General features: G+C 37.9%; 2 protein-coding genes across 5 annotated transcripts in view; one reads left to right on the top strand and one right to left on the bottom strand.

Moving 5' to 3' along the window:
• The first annotated feature begins 40 nt into the window (after window positions 1-40).
• zrsr2 (zinc finger (CCCH type), RNA-binding motif and serine/arginine rich 2) lies at window positions 41-12,710 on the top strand. Its single transcript, XM_088599886.1, has 11 exons — window positions 41-169; window positions 646-725; window positions 886-970; window positions 1,387-1,495; window positions 2,831-2,917; window positions 5,571-5,609; window positions 5,880-5,995; window positions 8,124-8,337; window positions 10,319-10,374; window positions 10,742-10,851; window positions 11,275-12,710. The coding sequence occupies exons 1-11, from the start codon at window positions 129-131 to the stop codon at window positions 12,123-12,125; spliced, it is 1,788 nt and encodes a 595-aa protein (XP_088456012.1). The 5' UTR covers window positions 41-128; the 3' UTR covers window positions 12,126-12,710.
• Window positions 12,711-14,542: 1,832 nt separating this feature from the next.
• LOC148675993 (AP-1 complex subunit sigma-2) overlaps window positions 14,543-22,690 on the bottom strand; it is a 29,907-nt gene continuing 21,759 nt past the window's right edge. For 3 of the 4 annotated variants that reach the window (XM_088599713.1, XM_088599704.1, XM_088599695.1), the window contains one exon: window positions 14,543-15,791. In XM_088599713.1, the coding sequence (XP_088455839.1) occupies window positions 15,744-15,791 (48 nt within the window). In that variant the 3' untranslated portion in view covers window positions 14,543-15,743. Of the gene's footprint in view, window positions 15,792-17,004; window positions 22,201-22,690 lie in introns of all 4 variants that reach the window. The other variant, XM_088599723.1, reaches the window with a different exon arrangement.

The raw sequence follows: 22,690 nt of genomic DNA, 5'->3' as shown, positions 1-22,690 counted from the left end.
AAAGGTAATATAACCCAATCGATGCAGAAGTTATTAAAAATGTGGGTCTATTAAAAGCATTACAGCTCGTCTATGACATTAGGAAATCGGTTCACTTATGATCCGGACGTGACGTCAGAAAAATAAAGATGGCAGCGCCCGTGGTAGCGTTGACGAATTCAGGACTGAGGTAGTATTTTGAATTGTGAATAAGAGTAATTACAACAGGATTTCTCCCATTTAAATTGAACCTAAGCAAGCACTGATATGTATAAACTAAAACGAAAGCTTGAAGTGGTGTAGGGATTGTCTTTGTTTTCACGTAGAAAGGGTTCGATTGGAAAGTACGTTTATGTGACAACGCAACTACAGAAATTAACTGGTATTTCTTTGCACTAAGAGTCCTCAAATTAAATATTGCTCTGTTTTCTTTGAAATATATAATTTACTTTAGAAATGTATGATATATGCACATGAAGTACTGCATCCCCTTACAGGCATCTTAATTTGTGGTCACAGAATAGTTTACTCGGATATAAATAAGTTACCGATAAAAAAAATAAGATTTTGTTATAAAAAGGAAATGGAGCAATTATTTGGTTACACAGGCGAAGGGTAGTGTGTTCCTAAGTGTATGTGTAAATGACCACTTATTCTCCTTTACAGCCATAAACAGCGTAGAGCCGCACTAAAGAAAGAGAGACGGAAAAAAAAGCGCCAAGCCTTGGCGAAACTGAGGGATTCAGGTATCGCTTACTATGTTGTGTTTAATAATAAATGGTGTGTTTGCAAACAGTTATATTTTAGGCATTTGGTGTTTGCTACAAAATTGTAAGGTTAAGTTTTCTGAATATGTATTTCTTCTTTTCTAAAGAAGAAAAATTGCAACTTCTTTTGCATTTTTAGAAGTAGGAGAAGAAGAGGAAGCAGAGAATGAGACTTTACCAGATCAGGATGATGAAGAGGAGGAAAAGAGGGCTGAAGAAGAAAGGTTTGTCTCCCTAGTCCCATCTCAGCAGCTACATATAAAGACGCTGCTCTTTGTCTAGATAGTAAGCCAAACTCATCACGTTCCTCAGCTTTTTCCATTTGATTGATGTTCCTGGAGATGGAGATGTGTATGTTCTGTCTTACCTCACCTTTGCTGGATCGACTTGCTTTCTTTTAAAATAAGACAGTGTAGCCAAATGCTGTTGTAATGCTTACCTGGCTTAATAGTTAATAGTTATAAAGCCTACCTGGTTTAATATACATTGAATTGATGCTGTCACTGTAATGTTATCAAGAGGTTTTCACTTCCTGGTTATCACCTCACACCACCTAGAGAAGGCTGTAAATATGTTGTCTCTTATATTTATATTCTATTAATAATCAAGAGTGAAAATTATTTTCCTCTTTGCTGTTTAGGCAACGTCTGCACTTGGAGTGGTTGGAGAGAGAGAGGATTGCTCAGGAGGAGTTCAGGCTGAATGAGGAGAGGGAGGAAGCAATAAGAAGGAAAAAGGAGGAAGAGGAGGTAAATTCAACAAAACACAATGTACAGACAGACTTTGGAGAGGAATTAAGACTTCATGACAGTATATTTAAAGAAAATATACCCAGAACCCTTCCCCTGTTGTACACTGTTATGAAGTCTTTAAAACTATCTTAAACCTTATATGGTGAAATAGAACTAATGCTAAGTGACCAGCATGTATATTATTTACTTTTAATCGGAAAATTAGATCAGAAGAAGCATATCATATTATCCGTGTATGGTTTTAGAAAAAAAGTGTATGGATATTGATTAAATATTTTGGGTGTCCTTTTGACTAAATGATCATTCAGAACATAATGTAATACCCTTGGCTGACTATAACTATGGCACAAACAATCAGTCACTTGATTAGAAAGTTGATTGGGCATAGATGCTTTTGGTATTTAATCTATTAAATGTCAAACCTATTGAATATCAAGAAAAAAACAAAAGATCAATAACCTAAATGAACTTGTCAGCCAAAATGAACTTGTTGCATGATTAATGGCGAACCTTTTAGCAAGGTTTTGTGTGGATCACCCCGATGTGACTCAGATATACAGTAATATATTCTAATTGTTCACAGCAGACCAGTCAATGTGGTCCAAATGTAATGGCTTGGGCAGAAGTGTCTAGTTGTTACAAGATCCTACTACATCCTGACTGTATGTCACTGCATCGGTCAGGTCCTGAGACCTCACTTGCTGACCCTTCTGCTGAAGAAATTGAAATATATCATGACTGTTCAATGAAATGTCAGTATATTTGCCACCGAAAAAATATATATTTTCTGCTAACTTTGTGAACTTGCAGCACTCAGTACATGCATGAGTTACAGAGTGCAGCTGGAGGATAATAGATAGCCATTATGGCAGTTAATCTCTTTGCCCAAGGATATCCGAGAGTCACCTTCTCTAAACTCCTTCAAATCCAGACTCAAAACCTTCTTCTTCAGAAAAGCCTTTACTTAACTGGTTCCATTCTTCACCCCTCTGCTCTTCTTAGTACCACCTTCCATGGTCTCCTCTATTGTTATTGTTGTAATTGTAATTGTGTCTTATCTTGTGAAATCTTCTTATTTATTGTTGTAGTCTTCTTATTGTTATTGTCATCCTGTAAAGCGCTTTGAGAAGCCACCTTTAAAGGCGCTATATAAAATAAAGTTTATTATTATGATTATTATTATGATTATTATTAATAGTATTAACTGATACTTGTTTAAGTAACACCTTTCATTATAAATGTGTCTTTTCTGTATTTATTAGCTTTTGGACCTTTCTAAACTTTTTTGGATTTAAAGTGACTCCTGTGGCGTTCGTTTTATTCTCGTTGCAGAGAAGAATAAAGGAAGAATGGGAGGAGCAGCAGAGGAAAGAGCAGGAAGAGAGAGAGCAGAAGCAGCAGGAGAAGAGAGAAAGAGAGGTGATTCCTGCTCTTGGAGGATAGCTAAAGAGCAGCATATCCTACCTGTTTCTGTTAGTTCACACATCACATCACTTTCAGTAACTACTTATCCAATTCAGGGTCACAGTGGCCCAGAGCCTGTCCCGGGAAGCACTGGGCATGATACACCCTGGATGGGACGCTAGACCATTGCAGTGCACACACACTCACACTGGCGCCAATTATAAAGAAGACAATTAACCTGTTGGCATGTTTTTGGACGATGGTAACTGGAGTACCCAGAGTAACCCATGAGCACACTGGGAGAACATGCAGGCTCCACACGGATGGCAATCCAGGGCTCCAGTGTTGCAAGGCTCAATGCTACCCACTATTCCCCTGTGCCATCCTCTCTTAGTTTAGTGATTCAGTTACTCTCCACCTGATATTTTTATTTACACGTGAGTAGATCTGTTGTCATTACTGATTGGTATTTACATTTGAGTTTTAGAATGGTGTGCTGTTCTAATTTTTGAACTGGGTCTCTAGTCTGAAGGCAAGCGATTCTTTACCTTATTTGTTTAGCATTTGACTTTATAAATAGAACTTGGTAATATAGTAATATTTTATAGTAATATAGTAATGTATGATAGAATATAAGAAGACTTCATTTGAGTGCCATTCAAAGCACTGTACATGACATGAAAAATATCAGAATGGCTCTCTCTGACATTTCAAAAATCTAAGTTGTATTTTTGCTGTCTCCATAAACAAAAAATGTTAAAGCTGAATTTTTTTAACAATCTTAAGAAAATTGTTTTATTTTTCTGGAGTAAGCTGTGTTCCATTCATTGCTGATCTTCCTTAACCAAGATAAACTCAAAGAGATACTGTACTGCAGATCACCTGCTTCCCCTGGATGAGAAAGTATCTTTTTATTTATAAAAGATTATAATGCAATTAGGTTTTCTGCTGTTATTGTTTGTCTAAATAGACCATCATTAATTATTTTAGATTTTAAAGCTAAATATACTGATCTCAACATAAAATGCATATGTTTATCAATATTATTCATCATAACTGTGTGGAAAAAGGTTTGCATTTGAAATGAAATACGCATTAATACCACTGTTGCAAATGCTTGCTTTGATTGAAAAGCTGAAAACCTCTCAGAAAGTTGGGCATATGCGACCATGATATGTGTCCTAAGTACTTTTTTTTTTGCTTTAATGGTTGTCTTGACTCAGACTAATTTTGACTGTTTTATTCAGTACATGTTGGAAAACTTCTAAAAATTATGAGAAATGTACTTCTCCTTTCGATAAACCTGTTTTTCAGTTTTTAATATGAAAAAAGTTTGCCAACATTTTAATTTTTATATACTAAAGAACCAGAGATTTTATTTTTAACCCATTTAAAACTATAAATATATGCACAACATAGATATTTCCTTAACAGTTTCAGCACAACTAGATTTTGTGTTCAGCCCTCATTATTTCACATGTAACATGAGGTCCTTGTGAAAGCACTCTTCAGTTCGCTGAACCATGCCCAGATATATGCAATCAAGGTACTTGTACTGGGCCATTTTGGGGGGAAAAAAGCAAAGAATTAAAAGTAATAAGAGCTTCAGACCTCAGCAGAGGAAATTAATTTGTGTCCTCTTACCTACGGGGCGATACCAACTTGTTTTGTAGCATCCGTTGGGTGCTCACATTTTCAGATTTCTCCCAACGTAGCAGTTCTTGAAAGGGTCTGGATCTTCACACTCTTTAAAATGGGATCCATATTCATTCTTCAAAGATATAAGCAATGGTTCTTGTCTGAAATTAGTTTTGTTCATCACAGAAGCCTCTAATTATCTGTCAAGCTGGGTAATTGAAGTAAAATTCCTGGCAGTGACAGGAAAACACTGCCAACATCTAATAGTGCCCATCAGCTCTGTAGAGTCAGATATTTAAGCGCTGCTGTTGTAATCCATAGTGCCTCCAGACCTGAGCTAAATCCAGTGTTGGCTCGTGCCATGGAAGATGTAAAGATCTTTATTGTAATACAATTTTTTGTATTTATTTTCATGTCTTTTTGTTTTTTAATGCTGCTTTAAGGTAGATATAGTTGAAAGAAACAAGACTGAGAGGCAATTGCTTAGAAGTTGTGTTCCCTGTGAAGAAAATGCCCAAAGGCGAGCTGCATTTTGTGTACAGAGTTGTGAAAAATAGAATAGAGTTTTAGCATTACATCCCTCGTAACTCCAGACGTGTTTGTAATATAAACGCAATAAAAGGGTGAAGAAAATGTGTGATGGGGAAGATAAAGTGATAAAGTATATTAAATGGTCCAGAATGTTCGTATTTTAAATGTATTAACTCAAAGTACGTAAAGAGTGAGTGGTCAGCTGTTGTGAAAATAAATGTTATCTGATAATAAATTCCATATATGAGAAATGTATTTTTAAAGAATCTCTTCTGTAGAGGTTGAGGGCTTTACTGCCTAATGAGCAGATTGTAGTATTGATGCTACTGGCCACTGAATATGCAGTATTTAATACTTCTGTATTCCTGTGTTGGGGCATATATTCTAACTGTTGCTGTTACTGTGATGTTTGCTACATATATATTCTTAACCAAGGTTAACAGATATCTGCTAGCCCACTTCAGGGTCTTTACCAGTCCTGTGTTTGCACCATTTGTAGGAGGCTGTGCAGAAAATGCTGGATGAAGCCGAAAGTCAGGTTGGTATAATATCGCCTTTGTTGCTTAATGTTAAAACCAACATTGTCTTTTATTTCTGCAAGTCTACAGTAGTCTGTTTTCAGCAGGTTCTTGGTTATTATCCTACCCTTAAACCATGGAGAATCCTCACTTCTGTTAAAACACAATCATTTCCCTGGAGGTTGTATAACATACAATTGTAATACGGCTGTGTACTTTATCAATACAGTGTGAGCTCTAGAAATCCATAAACACTGACTTGGGAATTTTCATTTGTGATTGCGGCACAGCTAGGGAATGGTGGTACATGGGTGAACCCTGAAGCCCCAGAGGACTATGGGACAGAGAAAGACAGGGAAAACTGCCCTTTCTTTCTCAAGACAGGAGCCTGCCGGTTTGGAGACAGGTACAGTGTTGCTCAGTTTCTTTTATGTTTGCTGTTGTGCCTTAAAAATGTTATCATTAAGTACAGAACTATGCATTTACAATCTGAGAAAACGAGCAGGAATTACATCCCTCATTCGCTACAATCAGGCACCATCTAAGATCAGAGAAACCAAATATATGGCCGCTTTAGGAGAATACTACCTGCATTTTGTTTTTGTTTTCTGTGCGCTAGATAGATCCACATTATTATCAAAACTGACGGTGAACATACACATTTGAGAACAGCAATTTGAATGCTTGTTCATTTTCTTACTGGTTTACTGTCTCGTCCAAAGTATTGCACCTTTTACAGCAGGGTAATAAACACACCCGAAGAAGAAAGAAACACAGCCGAAACGTTGTGTTTCTTTTCTTCTCTTTTCAGCATGAAATAAACCTTTACCTGCAGAGTAAAAAAAAAAACATATGTGAGATGAATTTGTGATTTTGAATATTTAATTAAATTGTCATCAATGTTCTCCTGACTTTTCAGTTTGTGGAGTAGTTGACATAACCACTGCAGCAGACTGATGCGGATAGCAAAGAGCAATTTGGATGCACCATCATTGAGCTATTCTGATCATGAACTAGCTGTTACACTGTTTTCAGTCTGCACGACTTGGTTAGGTAACAGTATGGAATGAAAGCACCGATGTGGCATGCTGAGCAAACACAGCATGGCAGGAGAATGTGCATCCCAATGACAGGACTAACCATGATGCAGGATAAATCACAAATGATGGAAATACAGAAAACATAAGCTGAATCAATTTCCTGCTGTGTGTTAATATCACAGTTCAGATCTGCCTGGGCATGACCTCACTATATAGATGGATCTGGTTTTTGCCCTCATTCCCTCACATGTGTAATTCAGGATACACACAAGATGAGATGAAAACCAGTTAGAGATTCACCTTTATCGTCTCATTACCAATACAAATAGGAGTATAGTCTTTTCACCTGGTGTATAGTTAATTGACGGAAAATTAATAGAAAGTTTGGTGTTTTTTAGTAATATAAACTCTCAAAATGTGTTGTATTGTTTGACACAAAGATTATCTCGACACAAAGATTATCTCGACTTATAAGTCGATCAGTATGAGTCTTATTGCTTTTTGAGTTGAACTTTAGGACTGTGTAACAAAACTGGTAAATTAATTTTTAAGTCAAATCAAAGAAGGACCAATGCTATCATACATGATCTCAGCAAAACTGTCTCACATTAAAAAAAAATCAAATAAACTAACAGCCATCATACTGTTAAATCAATCCTAAACCAAAGGAAAATAACTGTTTGATTTGTGTTGTCAAGAAACAAAAATAATCTGAAGCTTGTTCAGACACTTAATGAAGTAAAATTAAGAATTAGTTTTACTTTCATTGTGCTCTTGCATTTCTTCACCTTAAACTATAACAATATGACTAATGACACTTTTCTTTATGAGTAAAGCAGGATAGTAATTTGACAAGATTGCTGTAATTAAAGAACTTTAAACCCTAAGTGTAACCATCTAAGAGATTGACTTCTAACATAACTATAATTCAAGTAACATAAAATAATTATTTAAATTGTCTGCACCTAGAAACTATCTCTTTAAATGCCCAATTAAAGAAAAAAAAAAGAGAAATGTCTTACTTCTATACCTGATAGTCTATGTACAGGGGCTGCAGGTGCATAATGAGTGCTGTGCATCACCCAGGGATTTACAGTGTTATATAAATGTTATTAAGTGTAATAAAGTATTATTATAAATGACCTACGCTCAGTCCATTTTAAAGCCATTATGCAAATTTAAGGATACAATTTGGCCTGTGTACTGAAAACAGCAGGAAATAAGATATATGAACATTAGAATTCCCAAAGTATATTTATACAATTTTATTAGTATTTTAACTTACTATTTAATTGTTAATAAGTGGTAGCTCTACTTAAAGTTCCCTTTTTATTAAAACATTTCCCATGTTCTTCGCAAGTTACCATGGGACTTGGTCTAATAATAAGCATATGTGAAGGTTTTTAATTTACTGAAACGATTAGAAATTGGAACAGTAAATTCCCTAGTGCTTTGAGGGCTTTTAAAAATCAATCAAAAACATGTTTTACACAGGTGTTCTCGTAAGCACACCCACCTGACCTCCAGCACCACTATGATGATCCGGGGAATGTTCCTGACCTTCGGAATGGAACAGAGCCGCCGTGACGACTATGACACTGATGCCAGCCTGGAGTACAGTGAAGAGGAGATCTTCCAGCAGTTCCTGGAGTTCTATGGAGATGTGCTCCCTGAGTTCAAAACTGTGGGAAAGGTGGTGCAGTTCAAGGTAATTTCTCACATGCCAGTACTCATGTTTAACCTTCATTCTTTTTATTAAAACACATCCGTCTGGGCCCTGAGCCTATACCTGCAACAGGCAAAATGGTATTAATTGTGAATTGACCTTTGGGCTTGAGCATTATTTTTTCTGGTCATGCATTTTTCCTACACAAACATTATTGTACATTCCCTCACTCTTTACCCATGTCCTGCCAAAAACAAGAAATGCTGTTTTGTGCAATTGCGATTTTTCTGTGCTATAGAAATAATGTTCTATCTCAAATGTGCTACTCAAGCAGGCCCCTGAGAGTAAATATGTGAAAGGATGCCGACCTGTTGAGCCAGCTGAACTTTGGCATTAGCTGATTCTGCCTGTGATTCTTCAGGCAGTGGTGCACTGTTGAGCAATAACTTCAGCTGATGAGGATTATCGGGGCTTCCTGACTAGATGTCAGGATGCCACAGCAGGAATTATCACCATTTCTGGGGAAAGATATTCACGTGAAAGTGACATTACTTTGTTTGCAATTGCTGGTTACGGGCAGAAAAGCTTTGAATACAGGTTTTCCGAATGTTGCATTTCTGACAGAAGAAAAGTATGCAGTAACCCACAAATGGGGAAACTCCCTCACCAGTTGCTTGGTCACATAAGTCAAAAGATTTTTTTATTTTTCTATATATGATACGAGGGAGGATTTATTATAATGAAGAGCATCTTAATAAATAGTAGGCAATTAAATTGTGCAATTTCTTTACATAACTGTCGCCTGAGACATTGGCTATACTAGGTAATTCTCAAGGAGATTCCAATCACTCCTCCAGACAATGCTGTTACTGTAAAGCTCTGTGGATATTACCAAATTACAAATGACAGTGTGTGTTTTAGTGGCAGACTATGCATGATCCACATTTCTTTTGATCCTACCTCCAGATTAGTGAGGAATAAAAAAGAATTGACAGTCCTAACCTGGAATGTATTTATAACTGCCAAAAGTGCATCTCTTCATTACATAATGCATTTTTACATGTTTTTATGTATTTTTATTAGTCTGGTTCTATTGCCCATGGCTACTGCTGGTTTTACTGGGAGCAAACCATGTACAGTTGATACAAACATACCTGAAGTATGAATCTATTTGAACCAAACTCAAGGGACAGACAAGTCAGACAAAAAGAATAGTTAGTCAGACAAGACTATTTTAAACCTTGGAAGAAACTGGAATACCCACAGTAGTAAATCCACATGAATTCAGGGAGGAATGGGGGAGTTGATATGAAAACACCACACACATACAGTAGGCACGCCTAGCTGGAGTCTGACTCCCTGGAGCTAACTGCCATGTCACCATGCTGATGAGATTGTGAGAAAAAGAAAAATGTTGTCAATAGAATCTGCAGATTGAAAAAAACTCGATTTGAAGCTTTCTGTTAAAGGGGAACTGCAGTCCCAATTTCTCAAAGATTATTAAATATCGGTAACAAAATAAATTAATTGACATTATAGAAAAAAGGTAAAAAATTCGAACTAAGCACAAAATCGTGAACATTTATGAAAGTACTGTAAATTGCCACGTTGTCACAAACCCGTATTCGAGTTCCCTCGAATTGTGACGTGATGCAGCCCTTCCTGCTCACAAGTCACTGTCATTACTAATGCAATGTGATGTACAAGCTAACAAAAAATAGGCTGTGCAGCAGACATTTCACAACAGAAATGTTCCATGTGATCTGCATGCAGAGTTAAGTAGTATTTGTTGACAGCCATCTCAAAATTGTAAGCAGTATTTCTGTTGGATTAAAAGAGATGCTTTCACCATCCTGCTTTTTTACAATAGGCCATAAATAGTGTAGCAGTTCTCGTTTAAGTTGTAACATAATATTAATATTAATTCTTATAATACTTTGACAGTCTTATACTATTCAAACCCTTATTGGACAGGACTAACACATGATCAAGACGTGCTCAATTGTGATCTGGTTTGTTACAGGTAAGCTGCAATTTTGAGCCACACCTGAGAGGAAATGTGTATGTCCAATATGAAAAGTAAGTTATTTTTTTAAGTTGGATTTATGAATCAGTTTTGAAGCACAGGAAATAAAAGGCATTGTAGCTTCTATTAGTACACATTTTTATAGTTTAGACTTTAAATGGAGGAAATGTGAGACATTTAATGAGTACATAAAATTGACACTTATTTTAAAAAGCTGCATCAACCTGTATAAGGTTAGATTAACATTTAGCTTTAAGTGTTGAAGTCTTAGTCTGAATGCCTTGCTACCCTTCATAGTTCATATTAGTCTCGATATTGTTTCTCAGTGTAAGCCCCCTGGTGCTTTATAGCCAAGTCTGTGATGTGCGTGGGCTGATGGAGTACTGCCTGTCAACGGTCTGTGCTGTGGTTTGCCTGCAGGGAGGAGGAGTGCAATGAGGCCTTCAAGCTGTTTAATGGCCGCTGGTATGCAGGAAAACAGCTGCAGTGCGAGTTCTCCCCAGTGACCCGGTGGAAGACGGCACTGTGTGGTAAGCAGGGCGAGAAAAACAAAAGTGCTAATCTTTTCTTTTCAAGTATACTTGTCATATTTAGAACATTCTGAGAATGGTTCAAGAAAAGAAGCACATTCAAATGCAAAACAAACTTTTTAAAATTCTTTTTATTTGGGGGGGTGTGTGGGTAGAGTACATTGACATTGCTGACTGGTTTTCTGAAGAGGTTAAGTTCTTTTCTGAAGAGATAACTCGGGTTTCTGCAGCTCTTCTGAAATTATTTGGCCTTTTCTGGCTTTAATTTTGCTTTATTATTATTATGCATTGCAATGTCATGTGACAAGTGATTACAAATTACATATATGCGTATTTGGAAAATAATAATAAGTCCTTCTTGCTTGCTCATTTAGTTGCATCTCTCAGCCATATTTGTGAATGATTGTTCTTATTTGTCAACAGGGCTTTTCAATAAGCACAAGTGCCCCAGGGGCAAGCACTGCAACTTCCTTCATGTGTACAAGAATCCCAACAGCGAGTTCTGGGAGGCAGACCGAGATTTCAACGTGTCCCCCGACAGGGGTGGCCAGTTCAGCTGGCGGCTGTCGGAGCACAGGGATTGGAGCAGACGCCAGCGCAGCTACAGCCCCGAGAGCACGCACAGGCGCAACGGGGAATCGGACAGGCACTGGAGCAGTTACAGAAGCAGGAGCAGGGAGAGGAGGAGACGGCAGCGGTCCAGGAGCCCGGCTGGGGCGAGGAGGTCCAGAAGCAGGAAGCGACGCTCGTCTCGCAGCAGGGAGAGGCACAGGTCAAAGGGCAGGAGCGCGTCCAGGTCCCGGAGTCGAGGCGGAGAGAGGAGGAGGGGGAGGGGGCCTTCCCCGAGGTCCTCGGGGAGAAGGCCGAGGTCCAGGAGTCGCAGCGGGGAGAGGAGGGCAAAGAAGAGCCGGAGCGGCAGCCCCGGACGGCCAGGCGGCGGGAGCACCAGGTGCTCGAGGAGCAAGAGCCCCCGCCACAAACGCACCAAGAAGAGTAAGAAAAAGAAAAGCAAAAAGAAGAAGAGTAAGAGGAGAAGCAGTTCCCCAAGTGCGAGTCCATCACCAGGTTCAAAGAAATCCTCAGAAGATGAGGGGGGTACAAACCTGGCCCTCACTCCTCAGCACATACACTGCGATAGGGCCACCACCCCCGTCTCCACAGACAACGCCTCCGCTGCCCAGAGTCCACAGGCGGGCCAGTGTGCCGGCTCAGACCTCGGCGTGCCAGAGAGGGACAGAGGGGAAGGGGCAGAGATTTCCGAAAAGCTAAAATGAAGAATCTGTAGTACAAAGTTACCAGTCTGCAGTTGGTTTTTTAGTTCACACGGTATACACAGCAGAAAGTTTACTGCCTGGAACAGGTACGGGCAGGTGTTTGCACCCAGCAGGAGGTCCTACAAGCAAACATTCTGCAAGCACATTCCCAGATCTTGTGGTTTAATAAGCTACTGCATTTGGTAGCAGAAAAATATTGTATGTCTAGAATTAAAAGAACAAAAAAATGCAATTGACTAAATTAATTGGAACATAAAGGTTACCAACTATTTGAACAATCTGGTTTGGTTAAATACATTATGGCCCTTTCACCTTTCTCTGTAGGCCGCCTGTTAATGTGGTGTCTCTTGCTGATGAGTTAACTGTACAGAAGACAAAGTGGGAGTGTGGTCTGTACGTTTCAGTCACTACCCAGCTCTACAAATAAGGACTTCCTAAGCAATCTCAAAAGTCAGTATTGCTCTGATGTTTAGTTGACGCCCAAACTCCGTCATCTGTATAGAGGAAGTGTTTTCTTTCATAAAACACATTTCTGTGTAAACAAAATTGTGTGATATGTAAATAAATGTTACTTTTTTTACCTTTTTTAGTCCTTTGGTTGTTATACTTTTGATATACCTGAAGTTTTCCAAGACTAGCGTACACTTTGGTTAAACATCCACAAAACTTTGATAAATTATGGTTGTTAAAAAAATCTCCAACCTAGATATGGAATACCCCCCTACATCCTTTGTTTTGCATACAGGCAGGTACATTCCAGTATTTTGGATGTATTTCAGATCTTCTGATGGTTACGATACATTTTTTTTCTTTTCTTGGTGAGCTTGCATTAAACTATCATCTACCTTTGGTGTGACTGCTTAAAAGTCTTCTGTTGGCAAAATGAAGTGTCCTGTTTCTTCACACTTTTTCCAGGAACATAGTTTTCAATTTCAGTTGTACAAAGTTACCACTCCGCAGGAGGTTTTCAGTATACCCAGTGGGAAGCAGATTGCCTGGAACAGGTATGGGTAGGGTTTTGCACCCAGCTGTAAGTTCTGTACTGTTTCTAAAAACAGTGAAACCAACCACGAGCGGCCTTTGTTTTGCATAACTGTAAATGCTCCCAACTATTTTGTAGCCATTATAACAAAGTTTAAGGCTTCCTCCTGAATGAGGGCTAAGCTGATTTGGAGGGTTTTGGTATTGGAGATCTTCAATCCATAATGTCAGCAATCACTCCTTTTTTCATTATCTCACTCCTTTGCTGTTATTTTTACTTTTAAGGTATTTTTAGCCATCCTATATATTTCATTAGCACTTAGTACCTTAGTGGCGATTTGAGGGCACAGCCAATGTCCACTGCACATTCACCCAGTTTACTATGTTACATCTAATTTCCAGCATAATGCCGACACGTTTCCGTGGATGTAAGCATAGCACTAGTGCAGTTCATACTTCTTAGGGACTGCAAAGATACGACACTATGAAGTTGAAGTAACAGGCAGTCAACCTGAGACTACAAAGGTCATAGAAACTTTGCTGAACATACTGAGTACACAAGCTGAAGATTTAATGGGAGGACTCACGACTTTATGTATGCATGGGGATTTTTTTACGTCGCGTTCCTCCATCAAACGACATAAGTGAGGCAATGTCGAAGGGGGACCGCCTATAATAGTATAAATCCCAAATCCTCGTTTCGCAGCCCTTCTTAGTGTGGCCATATTGCAATGATACATGATCTGTAATAAAATGCATTTATTCAATAAGAAGCCGTTCCAGATTAATACAAAGAGGCTGAAAACAAGTACTGTATGTTATCACACCAGCTGTGTGGTTATCGGAACATCACGGATACTTGTAGTGACATGTCAGCTGCAACAATGTTGAACCTTAACTTCACACTGTATATAGTCTTGCTTTGAACTTTCTCTTTTGCCTCTCTTTTACTGTTTGCCATGAATACATTCTAATCAAGACAAATTCCTTTATTATTTTTTTTGTGAGGAGTGACACACTGGTGTTGTTGTATGCCAACCAGAAAAATCTACAAGAATAAAATGCAAGTTTACAATTGGCTGACTCCTTATCCCGTGACCAAACCCACTCTGCTTGTGAGCTTCAGTGCTATTGTGTTCAAACAGTTTTACTTTGAGAGGGATATGAACTAGAATTCAACAGAACCGATGTAACCCTTTTAGATGCAGCCTAGTCCTCTAATCTGCTGTACAAGCTAATGCAAACATTATCTTTGGTCTTTCATCCCTTCCAACTGACAAAATGTTCCACTCCAAAAAACTGAGTACTAAAAGCTGCCTTAGCTAAAGGTTCCAGGGCAAGATGCCATAAAAGTCAGTTTTGGTATCAAGCTTGTGAATCCTCTTATTATTCGTCATCTGGAGAACTGCTCAAGGGAATGTCACACAAAGCTGAGGTGGTGTAAATAGATTTATTTGAACAACAAACACTGCAACATTGATTTACAGAGACAACATTACAAAACACAACACCTTTCCACTGTGGGACACACGAGTGATGACAGAGAATATCTGAACTAATGAAATTAAAGTTGGGGCCAGTGACCTACACAAAGGAAAGAAATACCTCTTAAAGGAAATCCAATCAAGGTTTTGTTAAAGTTCTCCAGGGCCATAAAAAACTTAAAGATCACAGTCAAATGTCGATGGGTACATACTGTATGCTATTTACCACAAAATATCATATCATAGAGCTAAATTTCACGTATCAGGTAGTGATATCAAAGGTTTTAACAGTATTTTCACCTCTACTGTACTGTGATCCATTGCCAGCACACTTCATGGTATGCAGTACTGAACTGCACCACTACTTCAGGATATTAGGCTTGGCAAAGGAAAAAAAACTCTTTGGTTCAATAAATCCCTTTCTCTCTTCCCTTTTAACATCACAAATAATATGCAAAGTTCTTCCCAAAATATAATTTCTGTTTTACAAAAGTTTATGAATACTAACACAGTGTTTCTTTGGTTGTAAACACTAAAGAGGCCCTGAAAGTGACAAACCCCCTGCCCATCTTTTTTGTCCCCATAATCTAAGTGTTGGTCCTGAACCACTTACGTCTCCCCATATTAAGAATATTTTCTAAAACCTTCATTCTATTTCCTTTGAGACTTGCTACATGTTAGGAGAAGCAAAAACAACTGACCTAAAGCTATGGTGCATGTAACTCCAAAGGACCTATATAACCTAAACCTAGGTGGCTATCTATGACAGTCCTTTGTTACCCTTGACTCTTCAGATTAAAATGCATTCCAACATTTGTTTTTACATTACAGCTACACAGAAATGAAAGTCGCACAGTTTGATCTGAATCCTTCCCACATCAGAAATACTGTTTGGATATCTTAAGGCAGTTTCAATATCTCTGAAAGTGAACACAAATTTTAATCAAGTGATCCCTTTGTTACTCATTTTAATTCTGTAGAGTGCAATACTGTGTATGCAGTACCAATATTTTTTTTAAATGAAAAGAATAAGATGCCTCATTACTGACACAGCACCATGAGTACAGTTAGCGTTACATTATTCGCAGGACACAGAAACAATAGGCAGAGAAAAACAAGAACTGGAGACGAAAAAGGTGGTGGTGGCTCAGCTTTATGTCAGTCCAATTTCTTCAAGAACACTGCGCGGAGTCTCTGCCTCCTGCAGGAAGGGAGAAGAGCATCACAGAAGGTGAGGGGGAAAGGCATGGGAGAGACCACCAGACACTGTCCTTTTAACACTGAGCACAGGTTAATGGGAACTGCCATTACGCACAATATGACAAAAAAAGCTTCATGAATCTACAGAAAACAAAAGAATGAGGTTACGAGAACAATGAAGGAGTTTCTAAAAGAATGCATAGCTTCTGAGATGATGCTGTGAGAAGATGTTGTTTCTTAATGACTTTGGTGCACTAAATGCCACTGGTGAAAGAGCGTAGGCGAGATTATAAAGACTGTTCACTTGATGGACCATTCTTTTTCTTCTTTTCGCAACGCTCCATACAATTCTATTCACATTCCAAAAGACCAAAAAAAAAATAAGAATGAACTACTGAACCATGAATAATGAATGTTTCTCTTTAATGGATACTGGGAAACAAGTTTCAGATTTTTTTTATTGCTAACAAAAAAAACATGTTTGGATATATATGCTTTTGTTTGCGATTTCATCATTTTAAACAAAAGAAAGCCTCTCTAACAGAAGCAAGGATCAGTGTCTGAACCAACATCTTTACTATTCCTCCAGTACCTTTAAGGGGCTGATTCACTTCTTGTGAACCTGACTCGATGTAGTACATGGACTGCTGTCGCGCCAATTAGGAAAATACCCCGATTCATTTTTCTCCGGAGACAGAAAAAACAAACCCCAGTCTGGTGATTCTAGTACCTGAAGCAAATAATGTCATGTAAGCAAAGACAAAATTCAGTCCAGGAACCCCCAGCTTGCTTTGATTACTATGCTTCTAAGATAATAACGTTAAACATTAATGTTCTATATTATTTTCAAGAGCACTTGCACAGTTGTAAGAACAATCCTCTGGGGTCACATTTGACATGTGTTAGTCAATTCCAAGTCTGTTTTTTGTTTTAATGCAGACAATACAAGCTGTATATTTAGAACATAAGTTAATGTTAATAGTTTAATAATTTTAGACAGTGGTTCATGTTGTTTTATTTTCTTTAGTGAAACATATACAGTGAAACTTAATTCCCATAATCCATTTATACAGAACAAACAGCACAGTTCAATAATGGAATTTGTTTTTTTGGTATATGCACACAAACACATTTGAAATTGTAAGGGAATAACACTACTAGAAAGCATTAATGTCTCTTCCAAAAGCTAAATGCAAAATGTTACCAACACTTACTTTAGCATCCTAACAAGACGTTTGCCAAAAAGTAAAGAGAAGAAATGTTATGAGTTCAAAGAATATTACGAATGGGTTTTATGTTATATGAAAAAGAAAACCTTTTTGACTCATTTGTTTGGGACTAAAGATTCTATCTTCAAACAAATTCAGAATTCAGACACAGTTCTCAGTCCGTGATAAGTATAAAAAGAATGCTGACCCACCCACTGGTTTAAAACAGCATTCCAGCTCAGGGTACCTACACTCTTCCCTCAAGTTTGGATAAAATAATGCTTACTTGATCCAATTACCCTAAGGAAGGCAGGCAGGAGCTTGTTAATTGGAGCCATTTCAATATATTCTTATTAAAACGCATCTGTTGTTTAACAGTCATTACAGTGAGAACATGACATCATTTTGGATATGTGTATAAATGAATTCAGCTGAATATAAGAATAAAACGGACCCCAGAAGGTTTGAATTTCTTTTTCAATTTCATTGAAATTAACATCATATACACCACAAATACAGAGTCACACCTCACCAAAATATGAAACGGATATGCTAATTTATAGCAAACTCATTTTCTGCAACCTATTTGCAGAACATTTTGTTTTGTAATGGACAATGTGGAACCATACACAAGTGCCTTTCTTCAAGCACCTCTATGTATAGTAAAATACAAACCATTTGTTCTGTGGTTCAGCTTAATGGTGTCCAGCTCTGATGTCAAATACCTCTTGGTACAATATTCCTCTGCACCTTCTTTTGTCATATATATACACAGTACATAGGTTTTAAAGTTGATTCCATCCAAAACTAAGGACTAAATGTGGTTAATCTGGACAGAGATGTGGACTTGAAAACAAAACATTACATTTTTCACACTGAAGAACATTTATATTTTGATTTTAACCAATAAACCAAACATACCCATAACTGCTAACTACTGGAGACAGATTACCTATCCACCATCCAGTGAACACCTTAGGAAAATAATGTTTTTTTTTTTATACCACAAATGGCTAGTGTTCTACACTTATCTGAGCAGAAACATTTTTTCTTAAAGTCTGAATATTTTATAGGACTAAAATAATCTAGGGGGAAGCTTAAGGCACAGAACAGTGCAGCATGGGATCACAGGAGCTATGTAATTTTCGATCAAAGTCACACTGTTGTATGGAACAGGTGATTAATTAAATTCTTGCATGACGATTGCACCGTAAACCAAAGACATAACAGCAACTGACTCCAAAACACAATAAGAGATCTCTGGAAAAACAGAAGGCAAGATGTTGAAGTGTTTAAACATCTCTAACAATGAAAATCTCAACACTCTGCAGTCTCTGTGACCCTTCATCTGAGTCGCTTATTTCTGCTTCATAAGGTCCTCATACCTCTTCGTTTCCAAAAGCTAAAAAACACATGGCACTTCAGTCTTTCTAGACAGAACTGTGAATTCTTATCTTTTGCCTTAACTCAGTTACATAGGATTGTTTACTCTTATCAGCATTTTTTAAAATGTCATACTTATAGCTTGTATATATACGAAATAGCGTTCATATATGTACACAATGTCACCCTACAATTTTACCCAAGACATTTTTCTTAAGACATTTCAAATTGGGTTTATGAAAAAAGGTTAAGAATTAGTTTCAGGATAGCTGGCATTTGACTAGTAACCCAGCTTAAAACCAAAATCCATTAAAGAATGTCACATGCACAGACTTTAAGAGCACAGATTTTAATTAATATATGCAAAATCAACTGCACAGTCAAACAAACACAAAGACAAGCCACAGAGGTTTTAGAAACAAGGACGCTAATCTCCGACATTTGCTGAGGTTTGACTACGGAAAAGAAACTCTCCTCCCCTTACTTAAATTAAAAAGGAATCAATCAAAACCAATCTGCTTAACAACTCTGTGCGGGATAACGTAAGTATTTTACTTAACATTCATTCTAAAACATTAAAACTGCAGAAATAAGGCTGTTATCTGCACTTTATTTATTCAACAACAAATTATTTCAGTCCTTTTACTGTAGGCTTTCACTTTATCATTGGATAAATTATAAAACAGTATCTGTAGTGTACAGAGATGAGCAATGACAGAAAAGGTTTTCTATGGTGCTACTACCAATCTCCAATCTTTTCTCTTCACTGATATAACTACTGTGACAATTTGACACAGATTCTTTCACTTACAGTAGAACACAACTCTTAGGTGGACATGATCTATAGACACGTACTGACCTGTCCATTTTATAAAGATCACAAGATCAAAGTAATGACAACTTTTCAGTGGTTCACAATATTTATTGAAGATCAGCTGACTGAATTCAGTCAAGTACCATAATTATTTTTAATTTAATTTTAAAAAAACTAAACTCACTGTATGAGGACAGTGTATGTAGTGCAGTATACACTACACTTTAAGTCAGGACTACACTAATCGTATAATCTTACATAGGATTAGGTTTAAGATTATAACTTTACGTAAAATTTTAGATCATAAATTTATAACAGGACAATATAAATCTATTAAAATTTGGAAAACAGGATGAACCAAGGAACTCATTCAGTAGCTATTGCCACTCACCATTTTAAGCTAAATTTAAGGCCATGCATAACTTAACCTTATGCAATATTCTTCAACAACCTCCTGACAGCTTGCTTACTTCATTATGGTATAGCCACAAAAACAGCACATCAGGACATTTTCTTTAGAGTTATTTTTCTACTTAAATCAAATTGGTTCAGGCTTTTTAACAAAGCCCAGAGGAGATACCAATCTGGAATCCAGGAATGTGTATTCACAGATGAGCTTGCAGGTGTGTACGTAAAAATCCTCCTTCAGCAGTTTGGCTTGACATTTCTCAGAGGAACGGGAGGTAAACGGAACAGAATTCTACTCATGGAAATTAAGCAACACCAAATGTGAGAAGTTAACTTCGTCGCATGCTGAATGTTCTGGATTATAGAATATTTCTACTATTCTACACAATACTCCAATACACCAAATGTATTTTCAGGATCTTTAAGTGCAATCCCTAACCTTCGCAAGTAGTGTCAAAGAAAATGAGGAAATCGATCTTTGATGCCATTTGGCCAGTCTCCAGGCAGATGTAGAGATGTAAAAGTGCAGTGAATTTTTTCATGCAGTTTGAAGCTAGGCTGCTGAGAGACAGCAGAGCAGCAAATGTTTCAGACGCCTATTGCACCGTCAGCATTCACTGACACACCAGCATTGCATTAAGGGTATGTGACACATCAAAAAACCTGCATCTCCCACTTCCTTCCTGAAACCTATTATGACACTCACAGTCTTGTGATATTTTAATCAGGTTTGTATGTTGATAAAACTACATTTCCTAGTACAAGGTAGATGATTTTTGCCGATATTTATCAAGGTTTGTATTTTCAAAGAGAAGACCATTAACTGTCCAAATATATCAGTGCAACGACAGAGGGTAATAGAGGGATGTTGATCATATAATTTCCAATACTCTACAGTAAATGCAGTAAATTAGAGAAACCAACATTTATCAGGCAACATGTATACCCTCCCATGATGCATGACGTTCCTAGTATCATAAAGGCTTAGCATTTATCTGCTCAAGGCTAGTAATGTACTGTACCTAGAGGAAACAGTGTTTCCAAATGATTGAATGGTACCGTGTTAATATTGTACATATGTATACAGACAGAGCTGAACCTTCCTTGAATTCTTAATGAACTGCTTCCATCTTCCACAGACATGGAGAACAGTAGATGTTCTTCTTCAACTCACCTCATGGCGTGTTTTTTCCTACAATCAGCTTTTCATTCTCCAGGGCGACAGGTAAGGTATGGTTTAATAGCAGAAATGAAATATGTCTAGACTTTTTACATTAGTGCAGCATAAAGAGATAGTGTTTTGTACACCTAACATGTGTTACTTCCTTTTGACCTCTTCCCACATGATAGAAAACAGAATGCTGGAATTCCTCTTGGTTATAAATCAAGCTCGCCTTTTCGATATTTTAGGACCTGACCCTCAAAGTGGCATCATAACATTCGGTGCATCAGGTCACACAGCAGGAACGTTGAACTGCCTTTAACTCTATCCATGTGACAGCCTAAAGTAGTGCACCAACTAGTTAACAAATATCCGCGCCTGAAGAAATCTGGAGGGAAAGCAATTTAATACACATTTATACAGGATGAATTCATTTGCATGGACTATAATCATTTTCTGTGGTAGTGTACATCATGTCATGACCAATACAGAAAAGGAAAACAACCTCCAGACAATTTATAAAACTTAACATAGTCTCTCCTAAGAATATTTAAAAGCTCTATTTTGCTGACCTTGTGCAAAAGCAGAACAATTATTTTGAATGTTAAAATAAACGCTCCACTGTTAAAAATAATGACAGGTGACTTGAAAAACACATCCCTGCTGTGCGGAAAAAAACAGTTAGAAATTTACCTAAAGGGTCCATTTGCTGGTAAGAATTCTTACCTTGAATGATGCACTTCCTTCTTCAGTGGAATTAGCCACACAAGTCATTTTTTATCTATTAACAATTCTGGACATTGGTTTCTGAACTAAAGAAAGACTCTTATCTTTTTGAGAAGTGACAAAATTCCTCCAAGAAAAACTAAGGACTAAGAATGAAGGACTCTTAGAAAGAACAACTGAGAGGGTATCAGGACAGCTTCTCATGTGGAAAATCTTAGAATCTAAGGGTTTCACAGCAATACCTCCATCTAACACATTCGGGCACAACTGAACATTTCTTCTAAAACAAGGCTTGTACAACCGTTTCCAAACCACTGTTCAATAACATGGACAGGTATTTAAAAACACAGAACTCTTTCTTCAGACTTTATTAACAGCAACACTATGGTACTTAAAAAACACATTTTTTTTCTGTTACTAGCACACCAGTCGTTTAATGTACGTGCTGGAGGTACTCCGACATAACACAGAGGCAAGAAATGAAAAACAAAACAAGAAAAAAAATGTACCCTACATGACAGAGATTACACGGTGAAGCAGTGATGAGAGCTCGTGCACAACAGCTTGGAATGGACGGACTGTCAGGAGTCCCAGAGCCCAGACAGCGTAGTGCAGACAAGGAAGCAGCCTCGTGCCAGGAGAGATCAGCATGCAGGATGAGCAGCACAGCCTTTTAGTACACAGGCACATTAAAATACTCATGGCGTGGCTATAGGAAAGAAATGCACAACATCTTATTCACAGTGCAAACTGAGGCACATCCCTCCTCCCCACCCAGATCCCACTCCCCAAGCCAGATCATCTCAAGAGCAGGAAGCAAGCCAAGCTGGAGGACACAAAGCACTACGCACAACACAGGACAGGAGAGCACAACACCACAGCACCTAACAAGCGAGAGAGCGGATGCCAAGGCCTGTCAAAGGCTCCCACACAAGGTTGCGAAGCTGTGTAGTCGACGCAGGTTACGGCAGAATTCCAGCTCGTTCACAAGCCTCACAAGGGGGTGGGCTTTCGTTTGCAGTCTTTTCTGGTGGATCCACTTCAGCATGACAAGCGAAATGCTAATTAGAATGACTTGGACCAGAAGTAGTCCTCTGTCTCCCACATTCTTCCTTGATAGACATTTTGGCCTCTCCTCTGCAGTATTTGTGTAACCCTATTAACTAGGCACTGTTTTTCTTCGAAAAAAAAAAAGTGTA

Source organism: Lepisosteus platostomus, chromosome 2, assembly GCF_059453375.1.
Source record: "Lepisosteus platostomus isolate fLepPlt1 chromosome 2, fLepPlt1.hap1, whole genome shotgun sequence".
Lineage (NCBI taxonomy): Eukaryota > Metazoa > Chordata > Actinopteri > Semionotiformes > Lepisosteidae > Lepisosteus > Lepisosteus platostomus.
The sequence above is the reverse complement of the archived record's forward strand: the minus strand, read 5'-3'. Positions and strand labels throughout refer to the sequence as shown.

Excerpts from the sequence above, each read along its gene's own strand:
- zrsr2 (XM_088599886.1), top strand. The coding sequence starts at position 129 with ATGGCAGCGCCCGTGGTAGCGTTGACGAATTCAGGACTGAG. Across the intron at positions 1,496-2,830 it reads GGAAAAAGGAGGAAGAGGAG|AGAAGAATAAAGGAAGAATG; the intron begins GTAAATTCAACA and ends TTCTCGTTGCAG. Across the intron at positions 5,610-5,879 it reads TGGATGAAGCCGAAAGTCAG|CTAGGGAATGGTGGTACATG; the intron begins GTTGGTATAATA and ends ATTGCGGCACAG.